At 38.8% G+C, this 26,635-nt stretch overlaps 1 protein-coding gene across 2 annotated transcripts in view; it reads left to right on the forward strand.

Moving 5' to 3' along the window:
• The window catches only part of kif26ab (kinesin family member 26Ab), a 108,169-nt gene that overhangs the window by 47,696 nt on the left and 33,838 nt on the right, over positions 1-26,635 (forward strand). For both annotated transcript variants that reach the window (XM_048191770.1, XM_048191771.1), the window contains exon 4: positions 6,482-6,648. In XM_048191770.1, coding sequence (XP_048047727.1) covers positions 6,482-6,648 — 167 coding nt within the window. The remainder of the gene's footprint in view (positions 1-6,481; positions 6,649-26,635) is intronic.

Raw genomic sequence — 26,635 nt, forward strand, 5'->3', positions numbered from 1 at the left:
CACCTGTATATATATATATATATATATATATATATATATATATATATATATATATATATATATATATATATATATATATATATATATATATATATATATATGCAGCAATTAAAATAAGAATTAAAGGAGGGTTATTGACTGATGACAAATAATCTCATAATGGCTGAATATCACGTGATTATCATCTGTCTGATACATTGCTCTCAGCCTTATATTGATCGATCACCAGAATGCAGGTTTGGCAGAATGACAGTTTGAGGAGTTCATTTTATTACTCCTGCGTTTTATTGACTGCCTGCCTTACTGCACTGTTACATTCCACAGTGGACTGCTGAAGCTGTATAAGTGTACAGCTTCAGCGTGTTAAACTAAACAAAACTCACCACCACAGGTGGCCAGCTCAACTATTCCTGTCTGTCTTCCGCAGCCAAGTCTCTGCTGCATCAGAGTGGTTTCTAATTGTAATACATATCACATCTTTTTGTGGTATTGATGTTGCTTTTACAATCTATTGCAGTTGCCTCTAATAGAGCCTTTTTGTTCCTGTCAACAGTTACCGCTATTGACGAAGGAGGTTTAACAATAGTGATGCCTGTGCGTTTCCTTTTTGCGTTAATGTCAACAAGTTCTTTTATTCCAGCGAGTGAGCCGACACTGAAGCTTTTAGCAACCAGCATGTGCTTGTGCACAGACAAAGCAAAAAGCCTTGGATAAAAAACTGGCCCAGTACGTCTTGAAAAACCAACAGAAGCTGTCTGCCTTGCGGTACTTACCCAAACACACGACTCGCACATGCAGTTTGTGCATGTACGGGAATGGCTCTGAGCTCTATGTTTTCCCCTAGTTCAAAGATGTGCCTTGTATAATTTGAAAAGGCTCCTTCCTTTCATTAGAATGGAGGAATGACAATAAGGCATGGGACTTCAGCAGAGCCTCGAGCAAAGAGATTTAACTCATCTGATTTCTGTGGGGAGAAATGACAGCGGCAGGAGGAAAGAGGAGGAGACAAAGCCATTGAGATGGACTGAGTCTGACAGGAAGTCTTTGGAGGGGCCTTGTGTTTCTGTGAAGTAGATTTTTATGTCTGTGCTAGTGGGTAAAGATACATCAGTACTTTTGATGCAGGTGAGAGTTCCTGAAAAGCAAGAAGTGAAACATCAAATGGCAAGGAGCACGTTGATGCAGAATCAGGGCATTCATCATCAACACAAGATGAAGAAGTTGACAGCTGTCAAGTATAGATTGAAACCTATGCCTGAAATGCTTAGACCACATGTTTTTTTTTTTCTTTTGTTTTACCACTCAAAAAATTATACGTTCGATTTACTTAACTTCTTTATGTCAACAGGTTCCACGTAACTGGGTTATGTTGCATTTAATTAACATTGTTTGTTTCAGTAAACTTAAGTTCATTACATAAGGTTAATTCAATGCCATTTAGTTGAGTTAAGTTAACATTCTTAATTTTGTCCAAAAATATTATGTTAAATTATGCTAAAATTAATATCAAAGTGAATGCGTTCAAGAACAATTTTTACAACCAAATGTTATCTAACAAGAAAATCTTTACTCAATTTTTACTTTACTAAATCTTTACTCAATCTTTACTCTGTAAAAACTCTTATTGTTAGTCGTTAGCCAGAAGATGGTTTTGTACATCCATGGTATGCCTAAATAGTTGTTTTTTTATTATTAAAATTATTTTAATCGTTGTTAGCATGTCCTCACCCCAAGCACATGCTCTACACTTCACCACAATGGCAACCTCCAAAACCAGAAACTCTTTTAAATATAAACATAAAAGAGCATTAAACATTAACATGTCTCCCAATTTTTTCATCTTGATGAAAAAAACGCATAAAATAACATTTTATTTCAACATTTACTCTCCCATCCAGCCCTGTTCAAAGCATGATAGGAAGGGGAAATCCTGTTCCTAGTTTCTATAATGCTATTTTAACACAACTAACTCTCAACTCAAATGGATTAAGTAAAGTGGTTGAAAAGAATCGTGTTTGATTAACTTAATTTACTCAAGTAAATTGAACAAGCATTATTTTTGGCCTATTTAAAGTCCCCCTGTAGTCAATAATTTTATCCCTTAAAACTCATGTTTGATCACCAAAATTACATATTTAAACATTTTTTCTGTGAAAAAAAAATCTTAATGCCTTAATATAGCTTGAATGTAACTCTACACCCTTGTCTCATTTAGTATACATGGCTCTATGAATATGATAATTAGCCCCGCCTCCACTCACTCGCACAAGCTCAGATGAGATCCACTCGGTCAACTTACCGAGGTAAATGCTGCACTATGGTATCGCTTTTTACAAAGTCGCACACACAATTGTAATTAGTATGATTAGCGCTTTGCTTGGCTATGTTATCACACAGCTAATGATGTGTTGCTAATGTTACACAATCCATGTTCACATTCATGAGTGAGACATCTGCCTTCTAACAGTCAGTATCCTTAGAAACGCTTTGAGCGTCAGTGGAGAAAGACATATAGCTCATCTTAACATCGTAATAAACATCGTATACCCGCTATATTGCTAAATCGACCCGATTTTTCATGTCAGCAGAAAAATATACCATGATAACTCCCTTGCTAAAGCCCGCCGGCACGTTGACGTGATTGGTTACAAGGTAGTTTGTGATGTCAGAAACACCAGCGATTTCAAACCGCGGTTTGAGACTGTCTTTGATTTACTGCGGTTTTAAAGAGAAAATACTCAGCAATGGTGTTAACTTACGAATTTGCATATGGTTTGTCTTATAAAACACCAGCTAGACATATAAAAAACATTAAAAACTTGATTTTCACCACAGGGGGACTTTAATTGAAACATGAAATGAAAATATTGAGTTGAGCCAAAACACAACTGTTTCAAGTCAGTTTAACACAATGCAATTGTGTTTGAATGAGAAACCTAATACAATGGTGTTAAATGAAAATTATTTTTTAAATAAACAGTATAGTAAAATATTTTTTCTGAGTGTATGTTAATAACACATACTACAGTATGTTAATACCATTGCATTCCTTTGGATTACCTAGATAAATATCATGATACATGGTAACAAGTGATTACAGTATTCAAGTACCATGGTATTTATGTGATACCAATGTGCTACCATCATAATACTTGTTTATATAGAGGTATAAAAACACATTCAGACACACACTTAAGAAAGTGTATATAATTTTCATGTTTTTACACATCATAGCGGCACTTCCGACATGTTGGGTGCACCAAAACGCTATATTCTAAGACAGTATCGCATTTGTCATTTTCAATGAAGACAGTTCCAGAATTCATTGCAATAAGCACAGTGAAGTATTTTTATGCTTCTTAGAGCATTCTGTGAAAAAAATATATAATCTTGATAAGTAGCATATTTAAAAAGAGAAAGAAAAACTGCCTTGAAAGCATGTTACTGTCATCTTTATTGCTCTTTACTCGAGCTGGCAGATAAAATTATTAGAGCATATCGAGGTGGGATTTTCCACGTGGGCTTCAGATAGGCTGGAATGACCTACTGGCCTACTGGGAGCCCGAAACCAGGAATCCTTAAGCTGCGTGAACAGACTGTGATCTACTTCCCTCTGTGCCATAAAAAGAAGGAGATTGAGAAAGAGAGAGAAATTATGCTGCTCCTTTTCAGAAAGGAAAGGGAAAGACACAGACATTCGGAAGGAGATGTGAATAGTTGGATTTTCTGGACTCTGGTTGGGTTTAGACAGGGTGTAGGGTGTAGCATAAAGAGAATACCTGATTTTATCGAGTGCTGGGAGCTCTCTGCAGCTGTACTTTAATGACCCGACCTGGGGATATAGTATGCGCACCTCGTGCTCTGTGTCTGACACTCATGAAAACAGCTTGACTGGAGGGCTTAAGTCCTCAAAAACCCATAGTGGGTTTTTTGACAGCTGCTTCAGTGTGTGTGTTTGTGAATGTGTGTCTTATGTCTGTGTTTGTGTGTCCCAATTCGGTCTCGCTCCGACTGCGTAGCCCCTTAAACATCCTGTTGATGTGAAACCTGACACTCGTTTCTTCTTTATCTGTACGTGGGGGATTACCGTCCTGTCCAGATAGGCACCATTCGCTGTCAGTGTGACGTTGTTTTGATTTATCACGGCTCATCTGAAATTGGAATGCCATGCGTTGTGATATGACTTTGTCATGTCACAGATCCAGCATGATGTTTTGTTGATGAATGCATGAGTGCTAAATTCTTCTAAGCCCGTCCTGACTTCTTACAGACATAAAAAGCTGGAAACTGTAAAACAGCTCACAGTAAAAAGTGGCAGGAACAGCTCAACAGAACACTCACAGAAAACAAATTTGAAGTTGGCATGAAATCCAAATTGCCCCTGTTTACTTTGTAAGTGCACATTACTAGTCTTGTGGTGAACAGTTAATCCATGCAAGTTGATTCACAATTTTTGGTCCCACTTTATATTAGGTGGCCTTAACTACTATGTACTTACATCAAAAAATAAGTACAATGTACTTATTATGTTCATTGTATTGCAAAACACTTTTGCTGCTATTGAATTGGATACGGGTTAGGTTAGGGACAGATTTTGTGGTATGGGTAAGTTTAAGCATGGGTTAAGGGATGGCTCAACAGGGTAATTATAAATAATTACAATTAATTACAGATGTAATTACATGCAGGTATTTTTAAAAAAAAAATATAAGTACAATGTAAAAACATGTATGTAGATAAGTTCATTGTATCAAATGATTAATTTAAATGTAAGTACATAGTAGTTAAAGCCACCTAATATAAAGTGGGACCCATTTATGTAATTATGTAATTTATGTAATATTTGATCAAAATCTGAAAATGTACTTCTCTAGAATGGCCTTTCTTTAATGACATCAATTTGACAATTTGGGTAGAACATTCCCTCCAACAGATGAATGGAATGCTCACTGTTCTAGATCCATTGAATTCCCAGCATGAAAAAACAAGCCACATCCTCTATTTTTATCATTCAATAATCTGTTTCACTCAGAAAATACCTCACAATACTGAAATAAAGTCAATAGCAACTTCCTGTTCAAGGTGACTTTAAGTCATGTCCGCATGAATTTGTCATTTTAAACAACAGAGTTCTACAACAGAACTGACAGACATAATTATTCAACCATAAACAGAAAGCAATTATAGACATAAACACAAAACTAAAGCATCTGAATAAACAGACATAAACAACTCAAATAAAACAAATCTATTTTTTTTTGTGCTTTTAGAATCCCCCAACCCTCAAATAAGTTGAAGCTTATGTAATAGTAATTATTCAACCAAATGTCACAGTTCAACAAAGTGCAGACTAGAAACATCTCAAAATGGATGCTGCTTGTTGTACTCTGTCTCATGTGAGTAATCCTTCCATGTGTCTGAAGGGTTTGTGATGTATGGAGCTCATATGTCATCCTATGTATATAAATAGTTCTCCTGTCAGAGTTATGTTGACACATCACGCACTGGATAGCATATGCTTCATGAAAAGATTGTTAATGATGTTATTTTAGTTGCCAGACATGAATCCAGTGCAAACACAAATCCAGCCATTATGCAAAACCCCCAAAACGTAGACGACATGCCATGCTAAAGCCATGGTTGTCTATTGCACAACATGTTTAACTCACGATAGTCTCTGGGAAATGGCCCAACCTTACCTGAAGCCTTTTAGCACACTGCCTACATTCAAAACAAGCACTTGACAGATCATATTGATTGTGGGTTTAAGCTACTTAGTTACTCACTGGCCTCGGAGACAAAGAGTGACTTTGGTAAAATAATGAAAACATCCCTGAGTGAATGGGTTCCAGTGCAGGGATATTTAACAAGCTGCAATTCCTCACAGACTCCATGCAAGAATAATGTAACAGCATTTTAAATGTCAGAATGTATAGTTGATTCCTAGAATTTGCTCTGTTCACTTCAAGTCGCCCACTTGCATTCCCTTCACTGAGCTTTTGTGTGGACACCGACAGAAAATTTGTTTCTTGACCTGGCCTCTTTCTCGAGAGCAGAGGAAGATGTGCCTATATTGCCTCGGGTTATGAGAGACCTGGTGGACACACATCTGGATTGACAAACTCCAGATTGTTCTTGCTAAGGATTTCACATTTCTTGTGAACCTGTCTAATCTCTACCCATTGAAACCCTATTCAGTACAGGGATGAATGTTCCTCCCTGGTGGCTAATTATGTACTTTATGATAAATGCATGCGAGTAATCGTTACCACCTCCTTTTTATATGTGACCTTTGAAACATAATTTGTAAGGGAACTGCCTCTTGCTCCTTGTAAGGACTTGCTGTCTGTTTCTTCTAGAAGGTGTGATCCTCTGTAGCCTAGGCGTAGCATATTTGGAACTGTGTAAGAGGGTAATTTAGTGTCTTATTTTTGAGTTTCAATGTTTTAATCACCTTCTAACCTGCTTCTTCCCACCCCAGACACAAGGCCTCGTGGGTCAAGCAGAGCAGAGCGAATGGCCTTCAGACACCACCATCTCCAGAGTGTCCTTAACTCCTTCCAGACAGAGAAGTCAGGTTCAGGTTGGCCAGGCTGTGCCCTCTTGCTCCGACCATCCCACTTCAGCTGCGGCATCCTTCTTCATCAGGTAAGAAAACACATTTACCATAAATAACTTAATGGGCCCTCAAATACAAACCCGATTACAAAAAAGTTGGGACGCTGTACAACTTGTGAATAAAAAGGAATGCAATAATTTACAAATCTCATAAACTTATATTGTATTCGCAATAGAATATAGATAATATATCAGATGTTGAAAGTGAGACATTTTGAAATGTCATGCCAAATATTGGCTCATGTTGGATTTCATGAGAGCTACACATTCCAAAAAAGTTGGGACAGGTAGCAATTAAAGGCTGAAAAAGTTAAATGTACATATAAGGAACAGCTGGAGGACCAATTTGCAACTTATTAGGTCAATTGGCAACATGATGGGTATAAAAAGAGCCTCTCAGAGTGGCAGTGTCTCTCAGAAGTCAAGATGGGCAGAGGATCACCAATTCCCCCAATGCTGCGGCGAAAAATAGTGGAGCAGTATCAGAAAGGAGTTTCTCAGAGAAAAATTGCAAAGAGTTTGAAGTTATCATCATCTACAGTGCATAATACTTGGGCAGCTTACACATCTGGAAAGGCACCATCAATGCTGAAAGGTATATCCAAGTTCTAGAACAACATATGCTCCCATCCAGACGTCGTCTCTTTCAGGGAAGACCTTGCATTTTCTAACATGACAATGCCAGACCACATACTGCATCAATTACAGCATCATGGCTGCATAGAAGAAGGATACGGGTACTGAAATGGCCAGCATGCAGTCCAGATCTTTCACCCATAGAAAACATTTGGCGCATCATAAAGAGGAAGATGTGACAAAGAAGACCTAAGACAGTTGAGCAACTAGAAGCCTGTATTAGACAAGAATGGGACAACATTCCTATTCCTAAACTTGAGCAACTTGTCTCCTCAGTCCCCAGACGTTTGCAGACTGTTATAAAAAGAAGAAGGGATGCCACACAGTGGTAAACATGGCCTTGTCCCAACTTTTTTGAGATGTGTTGATGCCATGAAATTTAAAATCAACGTATTTTTCCCTTAAAATGATATATTTTCTCAGTTTAAACGTTGATATGTCATCTATTTTGTATTCTGAATAAAATATTGAAATTTGAAACTTCCACATCATTGCATTCTGTTTTTATTCACAGTTTGTACAGTGTCCCTACTTTTTTGGAATCGGGTTTGTACATCAATTCTTCTACCAAAACACTTTTCGCTTACACTGATTCACTATGGCAAGCCCATTATAAGTGTTTATTTTAGACCTATCAGGATGGTTTTCGTGGGAAATTGCGTGCTTTGACACATTTCTGGTATGGGAGGTGCATAGGTTAGTTTTTCACAACGAGCGAGAAAAACATGGAACACGTTAACACTGTGTCCTAACCAGAGGCGATTTGATAAGATTCCAGCGACAAACAATTTGTCTGTCCACACCAGATGCGACACAATTATGAAACTTGATAAGAGAAGAGCGCATAGGCGGGCTCTCTCGGCAACACCTGCCATTTTACAACTAAATGGATAAGTACATAATCAAATTCATGAATATTGCATTTTAACATTATTAAAAATAGATACTGAGTTATTGAATCATTTTTTTTGTCATAGAATACACTTGTCTGTTCACAATGAGTTGACAGTTTGAACGTTTCCTTTTATGTATTTCGAAGATCTGAGGTGAAATGTCTATTGATGCTTTCAGTATGGCTATAAAGGACAGAAAATTATATTCAAAGTCACATTACATGCTTTTAACATTAAATAAAGCACGTAAACATTACCTGAGATTATCATTTGTGACGGCGTCACGGCTGATTTGGACAAAATATGGAAAAGATACCTTTTATTGCATGTCACGCCGTGTCCGGGTCTGGTTAGGACTTTAAAAAAAAACGGCCAGTCAGAGGAGAGTCTACTGGCAAAAAGAGAACGCGACAAAGCTCGTAATGAAACAAGAATCAACAGATGGTGAGAACTGAGGATTTGAAATGTTCTAAAAGCAATGTGGAGCATTTTTATTACTCAACAGGTGAGATATATTGCCATATATAGCTCTATAACAGAGTTTATTGTTAAGAATCATCTATTGTGAAGGGTCATATTCATCCGCACAGTCACACATAGGTGAAGCACAACCAAAACAAGGTTCTTTTGCAAAATGCATGTAGAATGCATGTAGTTTAGTTTTTTAACCGCTAGAGGGACAAAAGTTACATAGCGTACCTTTAACTACTTCTGGATATTTGACTTAAGACTTTAGACTTAGTATAATGTGGTATAGTATAATATGGCATAGTAGCTATAGGCAACCAGGGGGGCTGCTTTCTTGAGAAAGGCACCTAACCCTAGGTTGCTCCAGGAGGATTGTCCCAGTAGTAAGTGTACTTAAAGGTGCAATATGTACATTTTTCTGTCTGCTAGAGGTCGCTAGAGGCCTATTCAAAGGCGTAGCTTGATGACGCCAAGTTTGAGCAAGGAATCTTGGGACATGTGGTCTTCACATCACAGGCGGCGGAAATAATCGGGATAGGACTCGGGAAGAAATCATGTTCATGGATGAGATTATTAACGTTACTGTAGTATGAAGCAGAGCAGGACCGAGTGTTGTTGGAACTAAACGAGAACTTTTATTATGACACAGTCGCCGGTGCCACTTCCGCTTTTCCGGTCATGAGTATGAGGTAACACAGTGCTGTTTATCATATTAAATACTTTTGAGTGTGTTGAAAATGATGTTATAACGTTACTCTATGCGTTCGCTCGGCGGCTGCTGTGAGACACTGTTGCACACTGCAGTAAAATAGATTGATTTTAGAATATCATATTAAATGCTGGAGGGCTTGTGTTGATAAATGGCATGCAACACTGGCCTAGTGGTTTTTGGATATTTTACTGCAAAATTCTTACATATTGCACCTTTAAAGTTGCTTTGAATTAAAGTGTCTACTAGAGCACTGATAGCATGATTTTAGGAACATGCATTCTAGTCTTTTCTTAGTCTGTGTATTAGTTTTTTTAGTTCCACTGGTACATGGAAAGGAGTGGTGACAGGAATGTTTCTGGAATGCTTCCTGGAAAACACATTTGACATATTTCTCAAGCCAAGTGACAGCATGGGACATTAAAGAGTGATCAGGGGCCTCTCCCTTTGTGGAGAATGACGGCTGCTGAGTTTTTAGATCCGCTTGGGGTGTTGCCACCTGCCCGAGCACTTCCAGGTCATTCTGAGACAACAGAGAGATGTGACCCCATGTAGGACAAGGTTAATTTTTGCGGTCTGATTAATAATTGCTTGTCTGTTTTCTTTGGAGTTGATCTCAAAAGAAGCGGATATGCAGGGAGGCTGTTGTGTCACAGAAAGAGAAAGATGAGGAAGAGAGAGAGAGAGAGAGAGAGAGAGAGAAAATAGATTTGTTTTGCCTCTTAATTTAAACTCCTGGGTGGATGAACAGAAGTGGTAGGAAATTATGTTAGGTACCACCTCTTGTTTCATTGCAAATAGTAGCTGCCAAAATTTTATTGTTATGGTTAGGATAGAGGTCAGTTATCATTTTGGACACCCTAGAATCCTTACTGGTTCCAAGACTAGGACATACTGTACATAACTTTTTTAAAAGGATAGTTCACCCAAAAATGAAAATTCTGTCCTCATTTACTCACCCTCAAGTACTTCCAAATCTGTATGAATGTATTTGTTCTGCTGAACACAAAGGAAGATATTTGGAAGAATGTCAGTAACCGAGCAAATTTCACCCCACATTTACTACCATAGTAGAAAAATACTGCGGCAGTCAATGCGGGGCAAGATCTGTTTTGTTACTGACATTCTTCCAAATATCTTCCTTTGTGTTCAGCAGAACAAAGAAATTCATACAGGTTTGGAACAACTCGGGGTGAGTAAATGATGACAGAATTTTAATTTTTGGGTTAACTATTCCTTTAATAACAGCCACTAATTTTCTAACTGTCATTAAATTAATAACCAAGGACAGAGAAATTAAATAACTGCACTAGATCAGGGACTTTATAAGGCATAGGCAATCCACTTATACATGTATGAGTCGTAGAAATTATAATTCTCATTCTGTAGCGTGATTTGCCTTAGAGAATTTGACTAGATGCAGTCTGACATAAGTTTGCATCATTGTAAGTTTACTATAAGAAGTATTAAATATAGTTGATTTAACTGCATGGTTTATTAAGTGAAACAAGTGCAAAAGATGTATTGCTATTTATTTTAAAACAAGACAATACAATTTTAATAACACCTTAGAAATTTATTAAGACTTTCCAACACCTTTCCCTTCAAAGATATTTGACCTAATCAGAGTATGCAGAATTAAAAATGCCAGTGCAACCTTGCTTTCAGGCCTGCCAAAAAAATTAATGAGGGGTATCCTCTAAAGGAGTCATTATCAAACTTCTACATTTAAATTAAGAGCTAGTAGTGAACATCCAGACCTGCAGTTATTCCTCTAGTGCACACTGGGCCTTTAAACTGCTTGTACAACAAGCAGGAGGCTGGATTCTCTTGTAGGTGAAATGTTCATTAGAGTGCAATTAGAGTTGCACAGGAGTAAGGCGAGCAATGGGGGACAAAGTAAATCTGTTTCCAGTCATCCATTCAGTGTTATTATCTTATGCATTTGATTCTAATGAATTTTTCAGAATAGCAGTGGTCAGAAACCATCTCTGACCACCTCTGAATATGGTAGTGATCCAATCGCAATGTTTCTTGGGTGCAGTTTGTGTACACCTGGCTTTTAATGCTTATCTGTGTGTTATCTTAGTTCCTTCTTGAGTGCAAAATGTTGCCTTACAATATCAGCATCTCACCTTTCATCCCCGAAAAATCTATTATGGTATTACGTTAAACCTATTATGGAAACAGACACTACCATAATGGTCCCATAGTACTTTTAAAGTAAATACATTGATCTATGAATAAGGCAATCGGTAAGTACTGTGATATTAGACACAGTACCATTGCTGAACCATGCTACTGCTACAGTCCTTTTGTAAGGCATCTTTGGCTGTGGTAAGGTGATTTAACTTTCTTTTATTCAGATGGTACTGTGTAAATATTAGTGAGTATCTATCGAGAAAATAGAAGCAGACGACGGGTAGATCAGATGCATGGCTGATGAGTTGACTTTTCCCTAACCCCCATTCTCGGCATATGCTCCAGAGTGACGGAGCATATGATTAGTGTATTGACATACTAGCTGGCTCCTGTAATGAATACAGACACAGGGCCCAAAGAGCTTCCCAGAGCTTTAGGATGCCCTGTCACACTCAACAGCCTGGTGTGCTTGGCTATTCCAACTCAATGCTCCGTGAGATGAAATGGTACTGAGAATCATGTGCAGGGTCATGTGAGTGAATCATCTGAGCTTTTGCTAGGTGGGAGTTGGGGTAGAACTGATTAAAAGGATATGACTGTTTTAGACGTCCACATGCTCTATTGACTCCAAAGGAGATGAGACAAAGGGAAAGAAAATGAGGTTGAGAGATTTGTCTGTCTAGAGATCAGAGTGACTGTCCATGTGGGTATAAAATGTGCAATGAATGCTAAAAGAGTTGGTGTGTGTATATGTGTGTGCGTCATGGGTTTTAAAATGGAAAGTGCCAAATACAAGACTTTTACTGAAGGTTTAGGCTCTTTGAACGCTGTGTTACAGAAGTTGCAGAAGCCTTGAATCATTAGTATAATTCTTGGCAATATGGACTCACTCTGGGAATATAAAAAATAAAATTGTCTGCCACAGCAGCATGTTGTTGACTAATCAGAATTGATTTACTTCACAACCAGTCACACAGGATTTTGGTTTCACATGTTAAAATAAGCTTTTCAGCTAAACCTTTAGCTGCTACTTTTAGCACTGAAGTAATATGTTTTTTATGGAATGTAAGAAATAACACCGGGTATAGAGACAAAAAGAATCTTTTTGTTTCATTAATTTAGTTAGTTTTAATAGCTATCACTTATGTATAGCATGGAACACAACATGTACAATAATCTCACAGATGCAGTCATTGAGCCTGTGTTGGCATGTTTCTCAGTGCTATACATGTGTGTGGATGACAGTGTAAAATGCCTTTTACTGTAAGAAATGTATTGTTCAAGACTGCAAATTTGTGACAAAAGCACTCCTCGGAGAGGGTTGTAGCATGCTGATAGCATGCTGTGCTTTAGCATGCTAATAGTTTAACAGTAGCTGTTACACTTTGTCTACACTGGAAGTGAGTGGTGCATTGTGACGTGACAAGACTGCTTCTGTTGTTATAAGCAGCGCTGCTTTCACTGTCTACATGTGATGCTTATTCATATGCGACATAGACATTGTGTGATGCTAAAATTCATTCCTTTTAAAGTGCTGCCCTTAACTCATTAGCTGACCACCCAGTCCAAGTTTAGGGTTGCATTTTCAAGGTGTGCGTAAATGGAGGGTTTATGCTTGTACATGCCTGTATGCAGGTCAGCATGTGAGAGGCACAGCTGTTTAGCGGTATGTGGACTTGCAGTGGCATTGAGCACAACACACAGTTAAACATTTTTTATGGCCTAGCACTCATTTTCAGTTGCCTGTCCAGGTGAGCTTGAACAGTAATGACTATGATTGAAGTAAACATTCCACCGTAATTACATGTACAACAATCCAGACTTTCTCCAGACGAGTTGAGTAGCCGAAGTGCTTTGTTGCGCTGGTCTTAGGGAGTAACCATAGAAACAAAGGGAAGTTAATTCATGGGATGTTTATGCTGTGCCTTGAATAAACATCATTGCCCGTTGAGGATAAAAGAGAGGCGTGAACTACGAAATGACATTTATTTTTGTGCCACATCTGAATTGCTTTCCTAGGCACTAGTTCACAGTCATTCCAACTAGAATAGATTGGTAACAAATACATAAAGGATCTGATGTTATACTTTTCTGTAACTAAAAAATAATTTAATAATGTTAAAATGTTCTATCTATTCTAGATATATATCTATCAACATGGTTCAAGCATGATCGTCTCTGAGTTTTCTTATTTACACCGAGATTTGATAATGGATACTGAGTCTCCCGTTGTCTCCATTGGGAAAGTGCAATAGAAAGTGTGTTCTATTGTCTAATTTTCATTCTTTGCATAACAACACTACACCACAAGAGTATCTACAGTACAAAGCCAATGAGTGAGAGTATTCTCTAACATTTAGTGAAACACTGCATCATGTGATTTCAACATGGCAAAATACATTGAGGGTGTTCGAACACGATACACAATTAAAGGATTAGTTCACCAGAATTAAAATTTCCTGATAACTTACTCACCCCCATGTCATCCAAGATGTTCATGTCTTTCTTTCTTCAGTTGAAAAGAAATTAAGGTTTTTGAGGAAAACATTCCAGGATTTTTCTCCATACAGTATAGTGGACTTCAGAACGGGTTGAAGGTCCAAATTGCAGTTTAAATGCAGCTTCAAAGGACTCTACATGATCCCAGACGAGGAATAAAAATTTATATACTCTCCGATGCCGTAATCATGTTGGAAATGACATGCATGACGTAGGCGGAAGTACCGATCCAGTGTCTACAAAGCGAACGTCCAAAAACTAAATCAAACGCCCTTTAGAAAAAAAGGTATAAACAATGATGTCTGACAATTTTGAAGTTGGAGGAGAAAATGAGATGGAGTTTTTCGCCCTATCGCAGTACTTCCGCCTACATCCTGCGAGACCTTTCCAATGTGATTACCTAATGTGTGGTGCATCACAGAGCAGTGCAAGATGAGCATTTATGGTTAAAACGTATATACATTTGAAATTTTTTTTGAAAATGACAGATCGTTTCACTAGATAAGACCCTTATTCCTCATCTGGGATCGTGTAGAGCCCTTTGAAGCTGCAATGAAACTGCAATTTGAACTTCAACCCACTGTAACCCAGTGAAGTCCACTATATGGAGAAAAATCCTGGAATGTTTTCCTTAAAAACCTTAATTTCTTTTCGACTGAAGAAAAAAAACCCATCTTGGATGAAATGGAGGTGTGAAGAAAACTGTTATGAGTTCAGTCTTCATCTCGTGTAAGTGTACACCATTCAGATGAATCTTCTTGTAAAACTTTGTAAAATTAGCACCAAACTACTGAACATGCCTTTAAATATCTTCTATTTGGCCTTTGTTTTGCATGTGTATAGACTTCAAAGCTTTAAAGTAACCCTTCATGAGTGGCTAACTGCGCATAAGGTAGTATACATTTAACAATTATTCCTCTTGTAATGAAAGGTCAGTTTATGCATTTTGGTACCCCTTTGGGTAACACTTTATGACTAGCATTGCTCCTAATTCTTGAGTTCTCACTGTGTGCTCCAATTTAAAGTCAATTAGGTACATAAATGCATCAGTTTAATGTCATTGTTCAGAAGATTTGCTTCCTTCTCCTGCTGTAGTGGGGCAATAATGATAAAGCATCCCAAGAGTCGTAAACAGGGGGATGCCATTCACCTTTCCACCCACATGCTGTGTCAATGCTAATGTGGACAGCGGTCTTCTGATGGGTGGGACAAGGGGGCGGGGCTCTAATGGAGGCGATGGGATGGTGACATGGGGGATGGTTGACTGGAGCAGAGAGGTGAGTGAAAGAGAAGAGAGGGGTTGTTGAGAGTTCTTACACACAGTCACAACAGCTCCCGGCTAAAGCTGATAACGTCGGCTCCGTAGGCCACCCATCACAGCGGAGGATTACAGCAAGAAAGAGATCCAGGAGGAGCAGAGAGATGGAGAGATAGAGAAAGTACACAGAGGAAAACAGCAGAGGAGAAAGAAACAGGCAAATGATCCATGTGGATAGCTGTTTTTGAGTGACAGCACTAATCCCTGACAAGGACAAATTGGGAAAACAGATTAATGCTGAGTGGTCGGGGCCCTGGAGCGGAGCCGGGCCCTGCTGCGCAGCTGAGTGACGGGAGTTGGGAAATAGGAGCACTTCAGTCAAGGCTGATAGTGGCGAACACACCAGTGTGAAGTTACTTGGAAAACACTGATGCAGTGAGCTGGTAGGCAGTGAAGTGTAGCCAAACACATATCCACTCATGGTGGGCAGACTCGGACTAATGCCCCACACCAACACTCCCAGCTGGAGGGAGAGAAAACCATGGACTGTGGAGGAAAGTAACTGGAGCGGCACCATGAAACTGAAGTAAGTCACCATATAAGAAAAAAGTTTTCGACTTCACATTATTTTCTGACTTCCGTCAAAATTGCTGGTGTATTGATGGTTCTTTAGAGTCTTGCAGAACATTGTTTTTTTTTAATGATTCACTTGAACCAGTTTGCAAAGCATGACTAATTTACTACAAAACTTCTGTCAAAACCTTTGAGTGATTCATCAAATAAATTAGTGAATTGTTTTTCAACTGGTTGAGTGAATTCACTGTTTCTCAATTAATCTAGGCAGCGCTAATACCCCTCATGACTTTATTTTTTAATGACTCAATGACTCAAATGAATCAAATAATTGTATTTAAACTGCTTCATTCTGAAAGAATCAATTAAATTCAATACTTCTCAAATGAATAGGTTTAGCAAATGGTTCTCCATGAGTTTTTGTTTTTTAAAGAAGTAGTGTATTTTCCTTTATCGTTGACTTTAGCTCTAGTAGGATCTGTTTTGTTGACAGTGCTGTGTGCCTTGTTGTTTTACCGTGGCATTTATTTACTCTGGCTGAACCTCCAGCTGCTGGTCTCCACTCCTAATCACGCGGTCAAGCTTGAGTTTGTCTGTAAGTGTGTGTGTGATGGTCATGGAGCTGAGGCTGGGAAGGAGGGGGGTACTCTGGGCAGAGTGTCCAGGTGTGAAGAGCCTGCGGTGGGCCGTGAGATGTTCTGGTGTGTGGTTTTGGGTTTTGGGTGGTGAGGGTGGATGATGGAGGTGTTGATGGATCTATCACTCTAGGCCAGCAGCCCCAGGGATCTGCTCAAGCCAAGCCCACTTCCTGTCCTCAGGGGTTTTGGACTGAAGTATTGATGTGTTCAAATGGACTGATCCACAAACACCCCAAGGTTTTCTGTGAACAGCTCTTTAATGCCATCATCCTTTTTAGTGTACATCCCCTTTTAGTGTTCTTTTTTTTCTTTAATCAAGGTACAATTTAAATGAAATGAGAAAGAAAGTAGAAGGATTTTGTTTTTGCACTACGTTAAAGAGAATTGGAGGAGATGTGCTTATGTGTCTTCAAAATGATGTCCCAGAATATGATTAATTTTATATTAGTGTTGTCAAAATTACAGACCAAGATACCAAGTCAGTACTGAAATTTTAAAAATGTGATGCTGTGAGTGTTGTTGAATTTGAAAGCGTTTTTAAAGTGGGAGCGGCAGCATTTTAAAGCAGGACCAGTCCGCTGGTAGATGCCTGCTTTCAAACGCTCCCGTGTGTATCTATGTAACTATTTACAACATGTTTTTTAAGCTTTGATCATTGTAGCCAATCACAGACAAAGCTGATGAGCGCATGAACACAATGGCCAATCAGAGGTATTTACGAATCCGCTCAACGGCACTTAGCGTCACATTTTTAAAATTTCAAGTACCGACTTGGTATCGTGGTCAGTACTTTTGACAACACTATTTTATATTAGAATTCCATATACTATTAGGGGTTATTTTGATTTTGGTATGAAAAATTGCCTGAATATGCTCTTGACAGGTTTCGTGAGATTCACATACAGGAAATATAGTTACAGCTTTATTGGTATATAGTAAAAAAAGAAAAAAAAGAAGTTTTCCATTTCCAAAGCATTAGTAATATTATACATACATGCACACATACACATAGATGTACAGAATATAAAAGTATCTAGAACAAGATAACACTGAAATATAATGAAACAGCAAGTAGTGGTTGTTGTCAAGATGGTGGTCCTGTGTCTTCTGTCCTGTGTTCACCCCCCACACCTTTACAAGATGTCACCACTTAAAATCACTCCCCTGTAACCTGCGACCACCTCTGTTGAATGTCTCCCACCCACTCTCTCCATTATTCCCCAGATCTTCCTGCTTTTTACACACCCCCAGGTTGTGTGAATAACCCCCATTTTGTGAGTCTCTCAGCCCAAACAGTTCTCACTGGGGTGATTATCACCTTCGAGAAAACATGAAGAACACTAAAGCTTCTTTGTTTTGTCTGAAAGGAGGCAGACTCACCTTTGAAGCACTTGTGAAACAAATGTACTGTCAGCGTTTTAGCATCACAATGGATTCTCTCTCGCATGTCACAATCTTGAAGCTTTCTGCATTTGTTCTACACAAATTCGTTTCTGTTAACTGTATGTTTCCACTCTGTTTAGAAGTGTAGTGACAGTGATTCATTTACGGAATATAGACAACCAAATAACTAAACCCCGTGAAGAGTGTGTCTCCTCATCAGAACATCACCAGTTATGTGAACAGCTTTTCGCACATCTGTGTTTCTCAGGATGAAATGTTCTCACGTGATACAACAGCATTTAAACCTCAGTTTACTGACCAATTGCAGGACATCTGGACCCCGTTTACACCTGGTATTGACATCTGTCTTGGAAGATCGGATCACAAATAGTCAACTGAGAAAAATTTGTTTACTTCTGGCATTAGCATGTTTATAATGTTACAAAAGATTTTGGTAACACTTTACAATAAGGTTCGTTAGTTAACATTAGTTAACTACATTAGTTAACATGAACTAATAATGAACTGCACTTATACAGCATTTATTAATCTTTGTTAATGTTGATTTCCAACCGGATCTCACAGAAATTTGTACGTATTTTTTTTACGAGGTGGCGAATTTTTGCTAAATCGTAAGTATTTTACAAGTTGCCAAATTCGAATTAATTCGTACGAATGACCTACCCCAACCCCACCCCTAAACCTACCCATCACTGGGGTTTAGACGAGTGAGGTGGTACAAATTCATACAAATTAGCCACCTCATAAAATACGTACGAATTGGTCGTGAGATTGTGATTTCAGCATTTACTAATACATTATTAAAATCAAGAGATGTTTTTGTTAACATTAGTTAATGCACTGTGAACAATGAGGTATGCATCCCTGGGTGGATCCAAAAGTGGTTTGAGGGAACCGATACAGATCCTATATTTTTATTGGGTCATCCAGGATAGATTAATTCCAAGAATAAAAGGGCTCAAAATGAATTTGAACTGTGGAACAGGGCAGAACAGAAGATACAGAACATGGCAACATATACCGGTTTTGGGGACAATTATGTAAAGTGGTCCTAGTATAGCACCCACCTAAACTTTTATCCTGAATAAACAAGGATGTATGCAGCAAACAGTTGGTGTTTTTCATGCTTACAGTGGGAGTCTGTGACAGCTCAGGGAAAAGCACGAAAACGGCTGTGTCAGGAAGACTAGCCAGCCCACTCGCATACAGTCACCACAGGAAGAGCGGCAGGCATCAGCGAGCCCCCCAGAGAGCATGGATCTGCTGATTCATGTCTATGGGCTCAATAGACATGGGTCTGTAGGAGAGCTGATGTTTGCTGCAACAATATGGAAATAAATACTGTCAAATCAATCAAATTCCAAGTGCCTTATTGGCCTGGGGGTCTTCTTTACATGTCAAAGTGATGTTTGCAGGCCTTCGGGTTCTTTAAAAGTATTTTTTGAACTGGGATTCTAGTTAATCTCTTGTATATTGTATGAAAATACATACTTGGTGGTTGGAATTACATGCAAGCACTTTGCACATAATAGAGGCTGTAGCTGCTTTCATGCTTCCCACGGTGCGGCAGCGTAACGAGGATTGATTCTTAATTGCTTTAGCACTGTACTTCGCACAGTAAACGTGATAGACAAGTTACCGTAGCCACCTTATTAGTCATCTCAAAGCTTGCACTTCTTGAGAATGCTGATTAAAACAAACCCTAAATAACAATTGAACGCCATTTCACAAGGGAAAACAGTAAATAAGGAAGAAGAGGGAAGCGGCGGCGGCGGCTCTTCTAAAGAGGTCTCCGGTTTGCCCGGATTTGTGGAATACAGATCAGATCAACCGAGGTTATTAATTGTGTTACCAGACCGAGTGGAATATACATTTAAAGGTTTATTACCTATTGTCTTTTCAGACAGCAGATGTGGTTGAAGTTGAAAATTCCCATGAGGTCATCCAGCCTGAATATCCTCTGTTGTGGCTGGAGAGAACAAAAGCAGCAGCTCACAATCCCATCACAATCCACCCGGTTAAGCTTTGAGCCTGAGCAGGAAAAAAAAAAAAAAAAAAAAATTGAAACAGTGTTATGTCTAATTAGTGTTCAACCTTCCCCTGATTTCCCAGCCCAATACCACCCAAGTGCACAGTTCATACTTATTCATGTAGCATGTTTTACCGCAACTCAAGCAAAATTCCAGACTACTTAATGAGATCCCTGTTGCTTGTCATTACAAACACATTCTGCTGATTAGATAAAGCAAAATTTTATTATCAAAGGAGGAGATGCCTAAATCTCTTTACTGTCGCCTCAAGGATGTCTATGATACTTGCAGAATATTTTAGCATTCACATAAATCTCTATAGCGGTTGTCCAGCTGGTGCAGGAAATTGAAATCTGCCATCTTTACTCATGGGTTTTGCTACCAGGTTGTTTGCTAATGCCTTTTACTGCCCTGTGATAGTTAGCGCTCTAACTATGAAATCAAGTTGCTGAATCAAGTTTATAGCTGCGTTCCATTCGACAGGGTCCCTACGCAGTGTTCACTGCTCCCTACTCCCTCAGCACGGTATATCCGTTGAAGTGGACTTCGCTGGCAATAATCGCTCATTCGGAACGCACTGCAAACGTCATCAAAGACAGTCACGACGGTGTCGCGCAGATTATGATATAACATAAATAAATATATATTATAATTTATTTTCGAATTTAAAATGGACTCTTAACAGATTTGAAGCTGTAACTGTCATGCCACATGAAAATAAATTATCATTTGGTTAACTGTAAATGTATCTTAATCCATGGTCTGGGTCTCATCTCGTGCACTTTCTTTTCCACGCGCAGCCGCATAGTAACACTTCTGAGGTAAATAAAGAAAAATAAAAAATGACAGAGCCTCAGCTGCTTTTCAACACTTTTACTTTGTCATGCCTATACAATAAAATATGCAAATGTAACACTCATAGCTATAACCATTAATACTTTCGTTCGTATAAGAATAACAAAAGGTACAAATACTCAAAACGCATAAGTTACGTAAATTCCTCCATCGGAGAGCCGTTTAATAACTCTTTCAACGGCTCTGCTCCATCCGGCTCCATCTTAGTTCTGTCTGGTGACGCGGTGCGCAATGACAGTTGGGAGATTTTACCTCTCTACTTCCTGTGAAGTGATGTATCGATGTTCCCTTATTCCCTATGCCGTTCGCAGTGCCCTTCAAACGGAACATGTTCGCTCCCTTCGGAATGGAATCTCACTTAAGATGGCGAAATACCCTGTGAAGTCCACTTCGCAGTCCACTTACGGTCGATTGGAACGCACCTTATGTCTTGTAAGGGAACCGTGTTAGCTCATAGCATGTTAGCTTAGCCTACACAATTCAATGGGCCAACGAGATCAGTGGGTTGATTTTTTTCTCCCCCTAATATTGTTTAATTGAACAGTAATGTTTATTTTAAAATATGTAAAATTGTTTTCATGGTACTTTAAGGCATTTGTTGATAGTTAGCATATTTGGTCCGCCTGGTGAATCGTGTCGAATCTTAGCTTTTTTGTAAGCTAAACATTCAGTGTTAGCTCATAGCATCCTAGGTAAGCCTACATTCGATTCAACAGGCAGACCAAATTGTTCATTACCTATTAACTAGCCATACTTTGAATCCTGTTACTAGCCCATATAAATGTTCAGGCAAGTGGTCTGTAAAACTAATCTCAGTAGGTTAAAGTTTATCCATTTTAGTTCACTGAATATTAATGTTTAGTTTAGAGGATGTAAAATTGTTTTCACAGCACATTAAGGCAATGAAAGTTTGTGGTAAAGAGAGACAGAGAGGGAGTTTATCTACTGTTTTTATTTGTTGAAAGCTACTCTGCATGCAGATTGTCTGAAATGGAGTGGATTACAGCCTGTAATCAGTTCATGACCCAGCGTGTGAGAGAGCATGTTGCAGAGAGCTGAGAATCCCATTAACGCTATCTCTCTCTCTCTCTGCCTCTCTCTATTTCAGTATTAAGTTGCTAGTACCAATAACCTGAATTCCTGCAGTAGCACCAGAGGGCGCTCATAAAAGCTTGCGTGTAGGGCAGTTATTAATGGACATACTTTGGGTTATTGCTATAACCTATGGGTTTCTTAATGCCATGGTTCTTGGATTTTGTCCATTGCAAGACTATAAGCTGTGATCACATGGTATGGATTTATAGAATCCTGTCGTTTAAGAGCACATCTATGCACATTGCAGTGGTAATGATTATATTGCAGTGTGAAGGTCACCACTGAATATAATAATCTTCTCATACATTGGTGGCTATATGAAGTCATTTGAATGATGTTATTAGTCGTATGAACCCAGTAGCTGTGTGGTTCTCATCCTGTATGGTTAGAGAAGCATCTGTCTTTTTGTCTGTGACAGCATGATCATCAGTCAATAAAGAATATTGACATTTTTATTGCATTTTTGAATGGGATGTAAATGGCATAGATGGATGTTCACGTCCCTTGGTGATTACACTGCCTCCTTTTCTTTACCCAAATAATTTTTTTAGGGTTGTCAAAGTTATGCGTTACATATGAAGACTTCAGATGCAAAAGCCTCTAAGTGCTGTCTGAAATTTTCTTCTAAAAAAGCATTTTTTATCAAGCTTGTATGTTTAGGTTCAGTAATTTCACTTTAATGGCAATTAATAGGTCATTTTCATTTCCATTAAAGTGAAATAACTGAACATAAACATACAAGCTTGATAAAAATGCTCATTTTAGAAGAAAATTTCAGATGGCACTTAGAGGCTTGTGCATCTGAAGTTTTCATATGCAGTTAATTAATTTTACATTGTTTATGTATCTTTTTAGTTTGACCTTCATAACTGTTTCTTTCTCTTCTGAGTGAGGTCTAGAAACTGACGTTAGATTATGACCAGTTTTTTCCTCTCATATTTTTTTTCCCCATTCAGTTCTGTTTGCATTTCCAGTAGGGCTGCACAACGATTAATCACGATTAATCTTTGGAAAATAAAAGTCTGTGTTACGTAATATATGTGTGTGTTCTGTGTATAATAATTATGTATTTATAAGTACATGCACATACATATAAAAAATTATATTTATATATAAAATATCTATATTTATATGTAATATAAAATATATATAAATATGTATATTTATTTATACATGTATATATTTCTTAAATGTATACATGTATGTGCATGTATTTATATATACATAATTATTATACACAGAACACGCACATATATTACGTAACACAGACTTTTATTTTGCAAACGATTAATCGCGATTAATCGTTGTGCAGCCCTAATTTCCAGTGCATTTTTTGTTATTTTATATACATTTAACATTTATATATAAATATTTTTAATGACTGTCTCAGTCAATTCTCAATTGTAAACTCCCTCTTGCTTCCATATTGTCAATTTGAGCCCATGTCAACTAAAAGACAACCTTTGTTCCCCAGCCCTGTTTCCTGCACATCTGTTTTTTCTCTGTCCTCTACCCTTCCATGGTCACTTTCTTTCTTTCTCTCTTTCCCCTCTTCATCGCTAACCCTGATGTTCCAGGCCATCTCTGATTAATCATGCACAGATATTCCCAGCAGCCACTGGGGTTGTTTGTTGTGATAGCCTCAGAGTGAAAGAGTGCAAATAAATAAGCGTTAGGTGTCCTCCCTGCCAGACAGTGATTAATGAATGCGAGCCAAGGCGAGGTGGAGTGGTAGGATGCTCTTGTTGTCTCCTTTCCGTATCTGCAGGGCTTGGCCACCCTATGTCGCAAAGCTTCTGTTTGTACCCAGTGGGCAAAGTGACCATAATTTGTAAAAGTCAGTTATACGCAATTAGTTTTAGGTCTGAAAAGGCTGAAACATCTTAATCATGTAAGCATAGTTCAAGGTCCTGGTCAGGTGTCTGATCGGACCTTGCGGTATCAACTAGTTTTACCGACTCCTTCCTTACTTGGGTTGCGCTTTTTGTAGCGTGCGTAGACAGGATTATCCCATTCCACGCACTTGTCCTGTAATTAAATTCCTTTTCCTCAACAGCCTTTTAGTGAAACCTGATGCTGCGGGTTGTCTACCTGTAGAACAAATCCCAGCGGTGCAAAGGGAAGAGATAGAGAGATGTATCACGGATGAGATGAAAGTAGATGGTAATCTTTGTAAACAGGGAGAGTGTGAGCTCAAGAGACGTGAGTCTTGGTTATCTGTCAGTTTTCTGCTAAAATGGAATTGATCTTCCTTAAACGTTAGCTTGCTGTGCTTTTAAACAAACTCTGGAAGAGCAACCAGGCTGCACCTCGTATGAATAAAAAGAAAATATCTTCAAAAAAAAATGACAACCCCATTACGTCTTCAATTTGTGGCTTTCCAGAGCTTTTCCCTAGGGGCTCAGGATTGAACCCTGCAACTCATTAAATAACAAAAAACCCTGGCCACGTTTATGGCTTCTGTTCTGCCTCCCCACCATGGCTAAGTCACAACAAGCCAAGCCTGGATTAGCTGCACATCCTGTCTGTTCGGGGATGCTATTGAGGGGGTAATTTAGGAACAGCAAAAAGACAACAATGGTTCTCTTGTTTACTCGCTTGCCACTCTTCAAAATGCTTTAGCGGCCTTTTTTTCATGCACTGTAAACAGAATCATTCTCTCGTTGCTGTTGGTATTAATGGAGGTGATAGGCTTGACTTTGTGGATGTGTTTGGTGGTATTGTGAGTTTTATTTTAGTGTTTTATGAGCCACAAAACTAGCACAGGAAGCAGGAACTGTAGCGTTAGCACCTAGCTGCTAGCCAAGCATGCTAGTGAATACACAATAGGCCGCAAACCTACAGTAAAAACTTCATGAAAAGAACATGTTTGCTAAATAGAGCATATTGTACCATAGGCTACTAGTAAAACATTTAGACGTTACTTTCTCATGATCACACAAATGTTTTGACCAAAAGGCTAATGCTTAATTTTACTTAATTTTCTGTGTTACGCTTCTTCTTGCGCACGATTGAGAGTGCACACAAGTCCACGCGGACACAAATTTAGAGCTGTGTGCTGACATCAGTGAACTGTGCTAATGGCGAAAATTACATCATATGAACTGTCCATGATCTGGACGGACAAGGGAAGTATACTTTCGGCTTATCCCTAACCAAACACACCCAAACAAGCTAATCAACTTACAAAATACAGACAGATGGGTTGAATTTGGATTGGTAATAAAGTCTGCATATGTATGAACTTCTTGAGAAAACTAACATTTTAATTTGACCCGAGTTGGGCTGGATAGCATTGCTAAAAAACCTCAGCCTAAAAAACTTAAAGATGCAGTAGGTGATCTGGGAAATGCTAACGTTAGCCTGCTAGCATTGAAATCATATGATCCCACCCTCCCTGCAAATTGCCGTCCAAAGCCACGCCGCCTTCAAAATACATGAAGGCACACACACACACAGCTGCTCTCGGCAAACGTCACAAGAGACGGTGTTAAACGACCTCATGTCTCTAAGCACATAACATTGGCCAAAACACCTCTGATTGGCCATTGTGTTCACGCGCTCATCAGATATGTCTGTGATTGGCTACAATGATCAATGCTTCAAAAATTGTCAGCGTTTGAAAGCAGGTGTCAGTGGATGAACATTTTATGGTCCTACGCCTTCCACAGACAATATATATTTATAAAAATACATTTAGACCGTTTAACATAGTGATTGCTATCAGGATATGAGGAATCTTTCAACCAGTATCACTGTAGAGAATCCCCTGTTGCACCTTTAATCCAGCCTAAGTTGGTTAGGTGGTCTGCTGGTCTTACCTGGTCTCCCAGATTGGTCAAGCTGATGTTTAGCTGTGTGGTCAGTTGGTGTCTTGGCCTGGCCAGCTGAAAAGTGCCTGAAATCCCTCTGAAACCAGCCAACACAGTAGCCTGACCAGGCTGGGAGACCAACGTAGATGAGCAAATCAGCTTATGTGCATGAGAACTCCTTCAATGCTGTTAAAAAGCTTCCCTTGATGCTCCTCTTTAAGTTTATTTGAGAAAAGCCCAGAGTGTGCAGAGTTTTCAATCTATTTGCAACAGAATAATGCTTTAATGCTTTTAAGGAAATTTTAAAAAGTCAGCTAGCTAGTTGGTGTAGAATTTTTCATCTTAAAAAATCATGCAATGTAAAAGTACATGCAATTACTTTGCAGAAAATAGATACAGGGATTAACATGCAAATATAAACATACAGTCTAAAGAAAAAAAGCATTGCCCAATACAGTAATTCCTTGGGATTTTCTTGTCCTTTTTCTTTTTAATTAGAACGTTTTCCATTTAGACTCTAGACTGTTTCATTTGTTTGGGTCTGGCTGGGGATTTCCACCCTTGGCCCGCTGAGGGAACGAGACAATCCCTAGCTGAGCCCGGCCCGACTTGAGCGATCATTTTTCAGTGTGCTACTCTCGGGCTCAAAATGATTTACCTCCGTTCAGACAGCCGCTGACTGGCTCCCAGCCAAAACACAAAGACCAGACTGATCACTCTCGCACTCTCGCTATCTACCTTTGAGATGACTCTCTCTCCCTCTCTCTCACTTTCTGGATGTGTTCTGTCTCTCTTCACTCTCGGGAGGTCCTCACCCTCTTTCTTTTTTAATTTCCATCTCATTTTCTGATTTTTGGCTCTCTGGTTTTTCACCTCTGTGTCTCATACTCAACCCCCCCCTCCCTTCCTTCTGTCTCTCATATATTTCTCTCCCTTGCTCTCCACACATTTGATGCAATTTTCTGCCTTTTATTCTCCTTCCACATTGTCCTTTGTCCCTACTTT

Source organism: Megalobrama amblycephala, linkage group LG5, assembly GCF_018812025.1.
Source record: "Megalobrama amblycephala isolate DHTTF-2021 linkage group LG5, ASM1881202v1, whole genome shotgun sequence".
In the NCBI taxonomy this organism is placed as follows: Eukaryota; Metazoa; Chordata; class Actinopteri; order Cypriniformes; family Xenocyprididae; genus Megalobrama; species Megalobrama amblycephala.